General features: G+C 46.8%; 1 protein-coding gene across 1 annotated transcript; it reads left to right on the top strand.

Moving 5' to 3' along the window:
- The first annotated feature begins 409 nt into the window (after positions 1-409).
- LOC124001444 (WD repeat-containing protein 17-like) lies at positions 410-11,271 on the top strand. Its single transcript, XM_046308176.1, has 13 exons — positions 410-944; positions 3,848-3,976; positions 4,263-4,446; positions 5,173-5,403; positions 6,176-6,427; positions 6,719-6,841; positions 7,332-7,519; positions 7,761-7,929; positions 8,872-8,963; positions 9,208-9,377; positions 9,753-9,917; positions 10,447-10,649; positions 11,081-11,271. Exons 1-13 carry the CDS (start codon positions 894-896, stop codon positions 11,269-11,271), a joined length of 2,148 nt encoding a protein of 715 aa, XP_046164132.1. The 5' UTR covers positions 410-893.
- Positions 11,272-11,696: the final 425 nt, after the last annotated feature.

The raw sequence follows: 11,696 nt of genomic DNA, 5'->3' as shown, positions 1-11,696 counted from the left end.
GTGTGTGTGTGTGTGTGTGTGTGTGTGTGTGTGTGTGTGTGTGTGTGTGTGTGTGTGTGTGTGTGTGTGTGTGTGTGTGTGTGTGTGTGTGTGTGTGTGTGTGTGTGTGTGTGTGTGTGTGTAGGAGGGGGAGTTAAAAGGCACTAATTTTAATATAGGGAGCTGCAGTTGCCTGGCTACCAGTGGGGGCTGCACTTGTCACACACACACACACACACACACACACACACACACACACACACACACACACACACACACACACACACACACACACACACACACACACACACACACACACACACACACACACACACACACACACACACACACACACACACACAACTACACTGCACCAGTCAATGAGTGCATACACACACACATACACACACGCACACATACACACACTCCTCCGTATCTATCTCTGAGACGTACACACAAGGCTCCTCTCTCTTCACTCGCCGGCTCTGTCTTCGCTGTGACAACATCACCACACCTCAGCTCTGTAAGTTTAGCTAGCTACCTTCCCTCTAACAGAGAGCCTTGTCAATCTTTTAGCTAGCTACCTTGCCTCTAACAGAGAGCCTTGTCAATCTGTTAGCTAGCTACCTTAGCTCTAACAGAGAGCCTTGTCAATCTGTTAGCTAGCTACCTTGCCTCTAACAGAGAGCCTTGTCAATCTGTTAGCTAGCTACCTTAGCTCTAACAGAGAGCCTTGTCAATCTGTTAGCTAGCTACCTTAGCTCTAACAGAGAGCCTTGTCAATCTGTTAGCTAGCTACCTTGCCTGTAACAGAGAGCTTTGTTAATCTGTTAGCTAGCTACCCTCCCTGTAACAGCAATCCTAGTTCATCTCGCTTTGGAGAGACTAGAGGGTGAAGAGATCCTTCTGAAAAAATGGACACAGACAATCTGGAGTGGTACACTAAGAACGATGCCGACGTGAAGGTAGGGAAAAGAGGGGAGGAGGAGATAGAATGAGGGGAGGAGAGAGAAGGGGAGGAGTCAAGCTGTGTTTTGTCTATGAGATTTTTTCTATGCGTTTTGTCTATGCATTTTGTCTGTGTGTTTTGTCTATGTGTTTTGTCTATGCATTTTATCTGTGTGTTTTGTCTATGTGTTTTGTCTATGTGTTCTGTCTATGCATTTTATCTGTGTGTTTTGTCTATGTACGAGCTCACAGGTTCTGTTATGTTCTGTTTCTGTCTGGTTTGTAGCATGAGTGTTATGAGAATTTTGTTATCGATGTTCATAAACTTCAATTAATCTACTCAGTCTGCAACCCAGAGTTTGTAAGATTCTGGTTTAAATGAAACAGGCAGATTTCTCAGTTTACAATAGTCAAAATGTTTAGTCCGTTGTACAAAAACATCCATTTTATACTGGCACCTTACGCACATACCTTCACACACAAACAGTAGGTATCCTACGCACATACATACACACACAGTAGCTGACTTTTATCCTTCTCCAGAGTTCTCACCACTTTGTATCACTACCCAGCCAACAGTTCCATTCCCCCGAGATTAGAGAAACCTTGAGAAGTACTCCCTGTCCTATCATAGGTTCCTCAGAGTCCTAGCCAGGTCGGTACAAACACAGTTGAATTGTTCTCGTTTTTTTTCTTCGGCACACACATACAAGTTCAAATCCTAAACTACGCCTTGCTCAGACAGTCTGTCTGTGTTTTTCCACTATACAGATACATTGTTTAACCTAATTCTGACTAAAACTACACACATCATCAGATTATATTTTTATGATTCTAATCATTTTCACACGGTTATAAGGTTTCAGAGTGGAATTATTCTATCATTATCTTTCAACATATACATTATTTTATCAATGAGACAGATTAGGATCTACAGGACTTTGGGATTTTGGGACCTGTCCACTTGACTATTTATGTAAATAATATTGATCTATCTGCAAAAACCTGTAACATTCATCTGTATGCAGATGTCACTGTTATGTACACTACTGTCGCTACGGCTAACCAGGCTATGTTGGAGCTGCAATCTCATTTTGTCGCCTTGCAGAAGGACCTTGTCGATTTAAAATTGGTACTTAATCCCTGAAAAACTAAATGTATGCTGTTTTTTAAATTCTCGTAGAAATATTTGTGATGGCGTACACATTTATGGATTGGATGGTTCTTTAATCAAGCAGGTTCCCGCCTATAATTATCTGGGCTTTTGGATTGACAGTAATTTGACGTTTAAGAGACGTACGGTGACACCATTTATGGGAATGCAGCAGCCGCTACTCTCAAACCTTTGGATGCCGTCGACCGCGGTGACACCATTTATGGGAATGCAGCAGCCGCTACTCTCAAACCTTTGGATGCCGTCGACCGCGGTGACACCATTTATGGGAATGCAGCAGCCGCTACTCTCAAACCTTTGGATGCCGTCGACCGCGGTGACACCATTTATGGGAATGCAGCAGCCGCTACTCTCAAACCTTTGGATGCCGTCGACCGCGGTGACACCATTTATGGGAATGCAGCAGCCGCTACTCTTAAACCTTTGGATGCCGTCGACCGCGGTGACACCATTTATGGGAATGCAGCAGCCGCTACTCTTAAACCTTTGGATGCCGTCGACCGCGGTGACACCATTTATGGGAATGCAGCAGCCGCTACTCTTAAACCTTTGGATGCCGTCGACCGCGGTGACACCATTTATGGGAATGCAGCAGCCGCTACTCTTAAACCTTTGGATGCCGTCGACCGCGGTGACACCATTTATGGGAATGCAGCAGCCGCTACTCTTAAACCTTTGGATGCCGTCGACCGCGGTGACACCATTTATGGGAATGCAGCAGCCGCTACTCTTAAACCTTTGGATGCCGTCGACCTTGGTGACACCATTTATGGGAATGCAGCAGCCGCTACTATTAAACCTTTGGATGCCGTCGACCGCGGTGACACCATTTATGGGAATGCAGCAGCCGCTACTATTAAACCTTTGGATGCCGTCGACCACAGCGCCCTTCGCTTTATCACAAGTTACAGTTTTACTACGCGTCACTGCATCATTTTTTGGGAATAGCCCACAAAACTCCCTACATGTACACCTTGACTCTCTGGCGCCTGTAAGGAAATTCAGGACTTTAATGTTGAATGAATCTAATGATAATTGAAACGGTTTGGATTTCATGTAAATAATTGTATTTTTGGCGTTTGAAGCTGCAGTGTTGATTCTGTCATTTGTATTTTATTTTATTTGTATTGATTATTTTGAATTTGTTGCATTGTTGTCCTCAGGGCACCATGGCAAATGAGAGAGAGAGAGAGAGAGAGAGAGAGAGAGAGAGAGAGAGAGAGAGAGAGAGAGAGAGAGAGAGAGAGAGAGAGAGAGAGAGAGAGAGAGAGAGAGAGAGAGAGAGAGAGAGAGAGAGACAGAGAGAGACAGAGAGAGAGAGAGAGAGAGAGAGAGAGAGAGAGAGAGAGAGAGAGAGAGAGAGAGAGAGAGAGAGAGAGAGAGAGAGAGAGATTAGGGAGAACCCGACTGTCTCAAGGCTGTTGCTGTGTGCCTCCTCTGAGTGATACCAACATACATGCTGGAGTTTTCACTGATTCATGTGACTGGCGCTCCATGTGAAACGTCAAACTACGTTTCATATCAGTACGCATTGAAGGCTACCGCGATGTTATTGTGAGAACGGTCTATTACAGCTGAGTAATAAGCCATGTCAATGTATTATCAGTTCTGAAATGCAAGACTGATGTACATGAGAAGAGAACATGCTTTAGACCTGAATTTATCCCTCAATCCATGAATAAGAATCACAGATCATTGCCTGTGTTCTGGTGTAGGCCATCTCCTCCTCTTCTTTGTGTGTCGCAGATAAAGATGTCCCAGGTGAAACAGGTGGGCCTGCTGGCTGCCGGGTGCCAACCCTGGAACAAAGATGTGTGTGCTGCCAGTGAAGACCGGTTCGCTTACTGTGCAACACTTGCTATATATGTCTACCAGGTAATTAGCTTGGAAAAAATCGGTGTGTGTGTGTGCGTGTGCGTCCGCGTGCCTGTGGGCGTGTGTGTGCGCGCACGCGCGTGTGTGCGCCCGTGTCGGCATGCGTGCGCCTCTCGTTGCGTGTGCTCTCTCCCTTCCCTGTCGGAAGATCACGCAAAAGAGATGTCTAATCTGCAAGTGATTTCTGTCATTGACGTTTTCCTTATCTATCGTTATCTCCCGTCTGTTTACATATGCAACACCAATACCAATGTATTCCTCGTCGTTCCCATCTGCACACATGCAGTTGGACCACAGATACAACGAGTTCAAGCTTCGAGCCATCATGTCAGAGCACAAGAAGACCATCACGGCCATATCGTGGTGCCCACACAACCCCGAGGTGTTTGCCAGCGCCAGCGCTGACAACCTGCTCATCATCTGGAACGTGGCAGAGCAGAAGATTGTGGCCAGGCTGGATAACACCAAAGGTACTGATAATGAACTATGCCCAGTGGAGGCAGATGTACAGGGGAGTGGGTGGGCCAGAGGTGGGTGTTCAGTAGGGAGAAAACGTTTTGAAACAGAGTGAAACAAGGTGCAGCGGAAAGCTGTGGCCAGACTAGATAACACCAAATGTACTGAACTATAGAGACACGTGGTCTGTATAACGCAAAAGATACTGGTTCTGATCAATCATCCGGATGGAAATGAGGAATGACTGTGGACCAGTGGTAAGGGAGTTTACCTGGGAGTAGGCTCCTCTTTAGACACTACTGATGGAAGACGTGTCACAGAGGCTAGAGAGAGTAGGTTGGGTTGCCTTGGGAGGGTGACTCAGTGTAGTGAAGTGTTTGTGTGCTTAGTTGGACTGGCTATTGTTGCTGCCACACTGACTCCTTTCAGGAGGGAGATGGCTGACGGCTGGGATGTTTGGTGTTATTTGTTTTTCTAGGAGAGAGAGAGAGTGTGTGTGGGTGGGTGGATGAATGTGTGTGTTTGGTTGCGTGTGTGTGTGTGTGTGTGTGTGTGTGTGTGTGTGTGTGTGTGTGTGTGTGTGTGTGTGTGTGTGTGTGTGTGTGTGTGTGTGTGTGTGTGTGTGTGTGTGTGTGTGTGTGTGTGTGTGTGTGTGTGTGTGTGTGTGTGTGTGTGTGTGTGTGTGTGTGTGCGCGTGTGTGTATCTAATGTGTCTCTAACCCTTGTGTACCATCACCCAGGCATCCCAGCGTCTCTGAGCTGGTGCTGGAACGCAGGTGACGGCGTGGCGTTTGTGTCCCATCGGGGCCCTCTCTATCTGTGGGCCATCAGCGGGCTGGACGCCGGCGTCACCATCCACAAGGAGGCACACAGCTTCCTGTCCGACATCTGTCTGTTCCGCTGGCACCCCGTCAAGAAGGGCAAGGTGGTGTTTGGACACACGGACGGGAGCCTCTCCATCTTCCAGCCAGGTAAGACTGAGGCTGCATCTCAAAAGTCTAAAGATAGTCTAGATTGAGGCTGCATCTCAATAGTCTTTAGATAGTCTAGACTGAGGCTGCATCTCAATTGTCTATAGATAGTCTAGCCTGAGGCTGCATCTCAATAGTCTATAGATAGTCTAGCCTGAGGCTGCATCTCAATAGTCTATACATAGTCTAGACTGAGGCTGCATCTCAATAGTCTATAGATAGTCTAGACTGTGGCTGCGTCTCAATTGTTTAAAATGACTTCCTCTCTTTGTCTTATCTCCTTCATTTGCACTGATGTGAAAGAACTGGTCATGCATTTCCCTATTACAAACAATTTGACATTTGAGTCATTTAGCTGGCAGACACTCTTATCCAGAGCAACTTACAATCATTTTAGTCGGTAAACAACCACAGTTTGCTACAGCAGGAAAATAATCCTGCAGCAACCGGAAATGTGAATTATTATGTGGATTATAACTAATGGATATATTTTGTAGAGGTTGATACATTTTTTGTTAGGGCAAATTTGCGGTGCAGGAAAATTCTCAGCAACAAGAGTGATCAAATTAAGATCTTACATCTGTAGACCCTTCTTCAAAATAGCTGCTATCAGCAGAATCAGTGCCAGGAAGAAAATACAACCTTTAAATATGCATTTATTGACTGTTTCTTCCACATGAGAACCTTTATTTGGTACCTCCAGGTATTTCATTTGGGGCTGTGGTGACTTTATTTAGTCAGTTGATGCAGCAGGTCTCCTCTCCTGTCCTAGGATCTAAAAACCAGAAGCACGTGTTGCGCCCGGAGTCTTTAGAGGGGACGGACGAGGAGGACCCGGTCACAGCGTTGGAGTGGGATCCCCTGTCTACAGACTACCTCCTAGTGGCCAACCTGCATAATGGCATCCGAATGGTCGACTCAGAGGGGCTCACCTGTGTCACTACCTTCATCTTCCCCAGTTCAGCTGCCTCTGTACAGTGTCTGGCCTGGGTTCCCAGTGCACCTGGCATGTTCATCACTGGAGGTAAGGACATATTGGGGTAGGGTTTACGGGTAGGGTACAATGGGTTAGGGTGCAGGGTGTAGGGGGGAGGGGAAAACTGTGTTCTCAGCGCCCCTGGCATGTTCATCACTAGAGGTAAAGAAATGGGGGTAGCATTTAGGGGGTAGGGTATAAGGGGTAGGGTACTGGGGGGTTATGGTAAGGTCACGAGGTAGGGTATGTTTATCAGGTAGCTAGATGTAGGTAGCTAGAGGTCAGGTGTGTAAGGCTCAGGCCTTTAGAACTGTTCCAACGTGTTCCTTCTCTTCCCAGATTCTCAAGTCGGTGTGTTGAGGATATGGAACGTGTCCAGATCTACACCGCTGGACAACTTTAAACTGAAGAAGACCGGCTTCCATGCTTTACATGTGTTAAACTCTCCCCCAGCCAAGAAATGTAAGCATCTGACACACACACACATTAGCTCTGATAATCCACAGATTAGTGTAGAATCCACAGTCTGCAGCACACTCTTAGAAATTAAGGTGCTATCTACAGCTGTCCCAATAGGAGAACCCTTTGAAGAACCCATTTTGGTTCGAGGTAAAACTGTTTTGTTTCAAGGCATTATCCTTTTGGGTTACATGTACAACCCTTTCCACAGAGAGTTGTATATGGAATCCAATAGGGTTCTACCTAGAACCAAAAATGGTTGCATTATAGGGACAGCGGAAGAACCCTTTTGGATCCCTTTTTTCTAAAAGTGAACAATAACTTCAGAGTTTTGGATATGAATGACTGATCTTGTGAAATAAGATTGCTATATCTCTTGGAAAAACTGTAACTTTTCTATGGCATAGTGTGTTCTTTCCCCATTCTTGCAATCACCTGACCCCTCCTGACCCCTCCTGGCCCTGCCATTATTTGCCTCCCACCCTCTTTTCAGCCTTGAGCTCCATCTCCCCGACAAAGAACCACTACACATCGTCCACCAGTGAAGCTGTTCCTCCTCCTACTCTATCCCAGAACCAGGCCTTCTCCCTCCCCCCGGGCCACGCTGTCTGCTGCTTCGTGGATGGAGGGGTGGGGCTCTACGACATGGGAGCCAAGAAGTGGGACTTCCTACGAGACCTGGTGAGGGAGGGAGGGAGGGAGGGAGGGAGGGAGGGAGGGAGGGAGGGAGGGAGGGAGGGAGGGAAGAGATTCGTGGGTGAAAAGAAGGGAGGACACGTGGTAGCAAGGGAGGTAGGGAAATTGGAATGATCCTAAGGGCGTTCTTCTATTTCCTGTTTGTGTCTGCATTTCTGTTGTACATATCTCCCAATCCAGTTCATGTTGAAGCAGACCTGACCATGAAACAATATGTTGTTTTCAGGGTCACGTTGAGACCATATTTGACTGTAAATTCAAGCCAGACGACCCCAACCTGTTGGCGACAGCCTCGTTTGACGGGACCATTAAGGTGTGGGACATCAACACCCTCACGGCGGTTAATACGTCTCCCGGCAACGAGGGTGTGGTCTACTCCCTGTCCTGGGCTCCTGGTAAGACACGGGGAGAGAACACACGCAGACCATAATACTTTGGGTGTTTCTCAATATGTTTTCTACCGTGTTCCACGTTGTCGTGCTCCGAGTGCATTCTCAGAGGACGTTCTTGTGAGGACGAGAGTGTGGAGAACTCGTAAAACATGACATTTGAGAAGCCCTCCCCCTACTGTATTACCTCACGCTGCACCTCCCCCACTGTATTACCTCACGCTGCACCTCCCCCTACTGTATTACGTCACGTTGCACCTCCCCCTACTGTATTACCTCACGCTGCACCTCCCCCACTGTATTACCTCACGCTGCACCTCCCCCTACTGTATTACCTCACGCTGCACCTCCCCCTACTATTTTACCTCACGCTGCACCCCCCTCACTGTATTACCTCACGCTGCACCTCCCCCACTGTTTTACCTCACGCTGCACCTCCCCCACTGTATTACCTCACGCTGCACCTCCCCCACTGTATTACCTCACGCTGCACCTCCCCCACTGTATTACCTCACGCTGCATCTCCCCCACTGTATTACCTCACGCTGCACCTCCCCCACTGTATTACCTCACGCTGCATCTCCCCCACTGTATTACCTCACGCTGCACCTCCCCCACTGTATTACCTCACGCTGCACCTCCCCATTCAGTGAACCTTCTTTCAGCCGAGAAGTGCCCCCATGTCCCATATCGCATACTTGGATATGCACTCATACTCCGAACCTTCCCATGCTCTATTTCGAAACACCCTTTATATACCATGATTCGTCATATTGACTTTTATTTTGAAAACTGCTCTGCTGGTGATGAATAGATGTTTTATGAACGCCTTAAGTATATATTTTCATGTAAAGTGTTACCTTGAGTTCTTTCCCGTTAGTAACGATTTACTGAATATAAATTAAGAAGTCAACGTAATGTACTTTTTTTTTAACGATTCTTCGAAAGGAGACCTGAACTGCATAGCCGGAGCCACGTCCCGGAACGGTGCATTCATCTGGGATGTGAAGAAAGGCAAGATGATCACACGATTCAATGAGGTATGTCAACAACCCCGACCAAAAACATGACAGTCATAAGGGCTTTTCACACTACTGAGCCGAACCGAGTTAAACCAAACCAAGTTGTACTGAGCTAGCCTGGTTACGCATCCACTAGCCAGCAGTTTGTTCGGGTCGGCCTGATAGGGTGAAAAGGAGAAAAGAGTGATTTATCAATCATTTCTTTAGTTTATCAATATCTTTTTTATGTCACAGCCTTTTTGTTCCCTTGTGTACTCAACAGCATGGGAATCATGGTATCTTCTGTATCGCATGGAGCCATAAGGACTCTAAAAGAATAGCCACATGTAGTGGCGACGGCTTTTGCATCATTAGGACCATCGACGGCAGGGTCTTACACAAGTACAAGCACCCTGCTGCTGTGTTTGGTTGTGACTGGAGCCAGAATAACAAGTAAGAGTCCACTTGTGTAGTTCACATTTCATTCTGTATCACAAGTATACTGGAAGATGTAGTTAGTTACCTATACTCTACTAGATCTATCTTTTCTGTCTTTCTTTCTGTCTGTCTGTCTGTCTGTCTGTCTGTCTGTCTGTCTGTCTGTCTGTCTGTCTGTCTGTCTGTCTGTCTGTCTGTCTGTCTGTCTGTCTGTCTGTCTGTCTGTCTGTCTGTCTGTCTGTCTGTCTGTCTGTCTGTCTGTCTGTCTGTCTCTCTCTCTCTCTGTCTGTCTGTCTGTCTCTCTCTCTCTCTCTCTCTCTCTCTCTCTCTCTCTCTCTCTCTCTCTCTCTCTCTCTCTCTCTCTCTCTCTCTCTCTCTTTCCATTCCCAGAGACATGATAGCCACGGGCTGTGAGGATAAAAACGTGCGTGTGTACTACCTGGCCACCAGTTCTGACCAGCCACTCAAGGTGTTCACGGGTCACCTGGCCAAGGTGTTCCACGTGCGCTGGTCTCCTCTCCGAGAGGGTATTCTCTGCAGTGGCTCAGATGACGGGTACACGCAGCACATGAATACATTATTCATATATGTTCTTTCACTGAGTCTCACAGCACATTGCATTAGGGTGATTTATCACATCCACCAATGTATAACAGTACCTGAATAATGCATAGTAAACACTATGTACTGATACACAGTTACACATGGTAGTTATTTGATATGCTACCATTATCAATACAGATGCCATTGGTTTGAGTAGTCACTCTATTATGTATATGGGAGTCTGCATATAACCTCTCTCTCTCTCTCTCTCTCTCTCTCTCTCTCTCTCTCTCTCTCTCTCTCTCTCTCTCTCTCTCTCTCTCTCTCTCTCTCTCTCTCTCTCTCTCGCACACTCTCTCTCTCTCTTTCTCTCTCTCTCTCCCTTTCTCTCTCTCTCTCTGTCTCTCTCTTTCTCTCTCTTTCTCTCTCTATCTCTCTTTCTGTCTCTCGCTCCCTTTCTCCCTTTCTCTCTCTATCTCTCTTTCTGTCTCTCGCTCCCTTTCTCTCTCTCTCTCTTCCTCCCTCCCTCCCCCCTCTCCAGGACTGTGCGTATCTGGGATTATACCCAGGACGCCTGTATCAACGTGCTGAGTGGTCACAAGGCTCCGGTCCGAGGCCTGATGTGGAACACGGAGGTGCCCTACCTGCTGACCAGCGGCAGCTGGGACTACACCATTAAAGTCTGGGACACCAGGGACGGAACCTGCCTGGACACCTGCTACGACCATGGCGCTGATGTTTATGGTACCTCAGTAATGAATCAGGAACACCACACTGCAGCCATCATCAAATAGACTCAGCCACAGGTCCAGGATCATTTCTAGACTGCAAACTGACCACCAGAAGCCCAAACATATCATATTTGACTAAAACATTATCATCTCAAACCTTGTTTACGTTTGCATACAATCACATATCTCTCTCTGTTACGCGTGGGAATCAAAATTCAAATAACTTGGAGCTGATTTGCTGGTGTTTTCACAGCCTTTTATGTCCAACAAGAGGGGGGGGGGTTGTTCAGAAACTTTGGGGGCCAAATAAAATAATCTGTGGACCACCAGTTGGGGAAACCTGCTATGCTTTACAGAGGCCAATGAGTGTGAAATTAAACGTATGGTACAGTTTCTACACTGACACTGTGTCTGTAATGCTGCAACCTGATCTGATTCCTCCAGGCCTGACTTGCCACCCCAGCCGTCCGTTCACCATGGCCTCATGTTCCCGGGACTCTACGGTCAGGTTGTGGTCCCTCACTCCGCTCATCGCTCCGCTCCTGGTCAACGTCCTGGCTGACCACAGCTGGGACGACATCATCGGCAACACGGGTCAGTCAGATGTTCCGATACTGAAGAAATGTGTTGTGTAGAACATGTACAGTGGAGGGTAAGAGATGTAAACACCCTTATTTTGTGCCAGCGTTTAACCACCTTTCGCTGAAAAAATGCATTGAAAATATTGGGAGCATAACTTTACTCACCAGGAACTGCGGTTAGCGTTTTCTCGTCAATTTTTTTTTTTTACCTCTACATCGCTGGCAATGTACAATAAGGAATCGTGTTAGTTCTATGTGCTGCATTTCTATCTGTATACACTCCAGGATTAGGGATTCATCAGTAAACACTCTTTATCCCTCTCATCAGTCACTATGACTGTATTGTTACAGACGTGTTGATTACTCATGACATCAATATGTTGATTGCTCATAACTGTGAGAGAGTGATACCGCAAATATGTATCAGTCCAAACCCGACATCATCTGATCTGACATCATTCTGAACCTGTGTGTGTCTG

Source organism: Oncorhynchus gorbuscha, linkage group LG17, assembly GCF_021184085.1.
Source record: "Oncorhynchus gorbuscha isolate QuinsamMale2020 ecotype Even-year linkage group LG17, OgorEven_v1.0, whole genome shotgun sequence".
Taxonomy (NCBI): domain Eukaryota; kingdom Metazoa; phylum Chordata; class Actinopteri; order Salmoniformes; family Salmonidae; genus Oncorhynchus; species Oncorhynchus gorbuscha.
The sequence above is the reverse complement of the archived record's forward strand: the minus strand, read 5'-3'. Positions and strand labels throughout refer to the sequence as shown.

Bases quoted from the DNA above. Each gene is read 5' to 3' on its own strand.
- LOC124001444 (XM_046308176.1), top strand. From the start codon at position 894: ATGGACACAGACAATCTGGAGTGGTACACTAAGAACGATGCCGACGTG. The intron at 3,977-4,262 runs GTAATTAGCTTG...GCACACATGCAG, and splicing joins TTGCTATATATGTCTACCAG to TTGGACCACAGATACAACGA. The intron at 6,428-6,718 runs GTAAGGACATAT...TTCTCTTCCCAG, and splicing joins TGGCATGTTCATCACTGGAG to ATTCTCAAGTCGGTGTGTTG.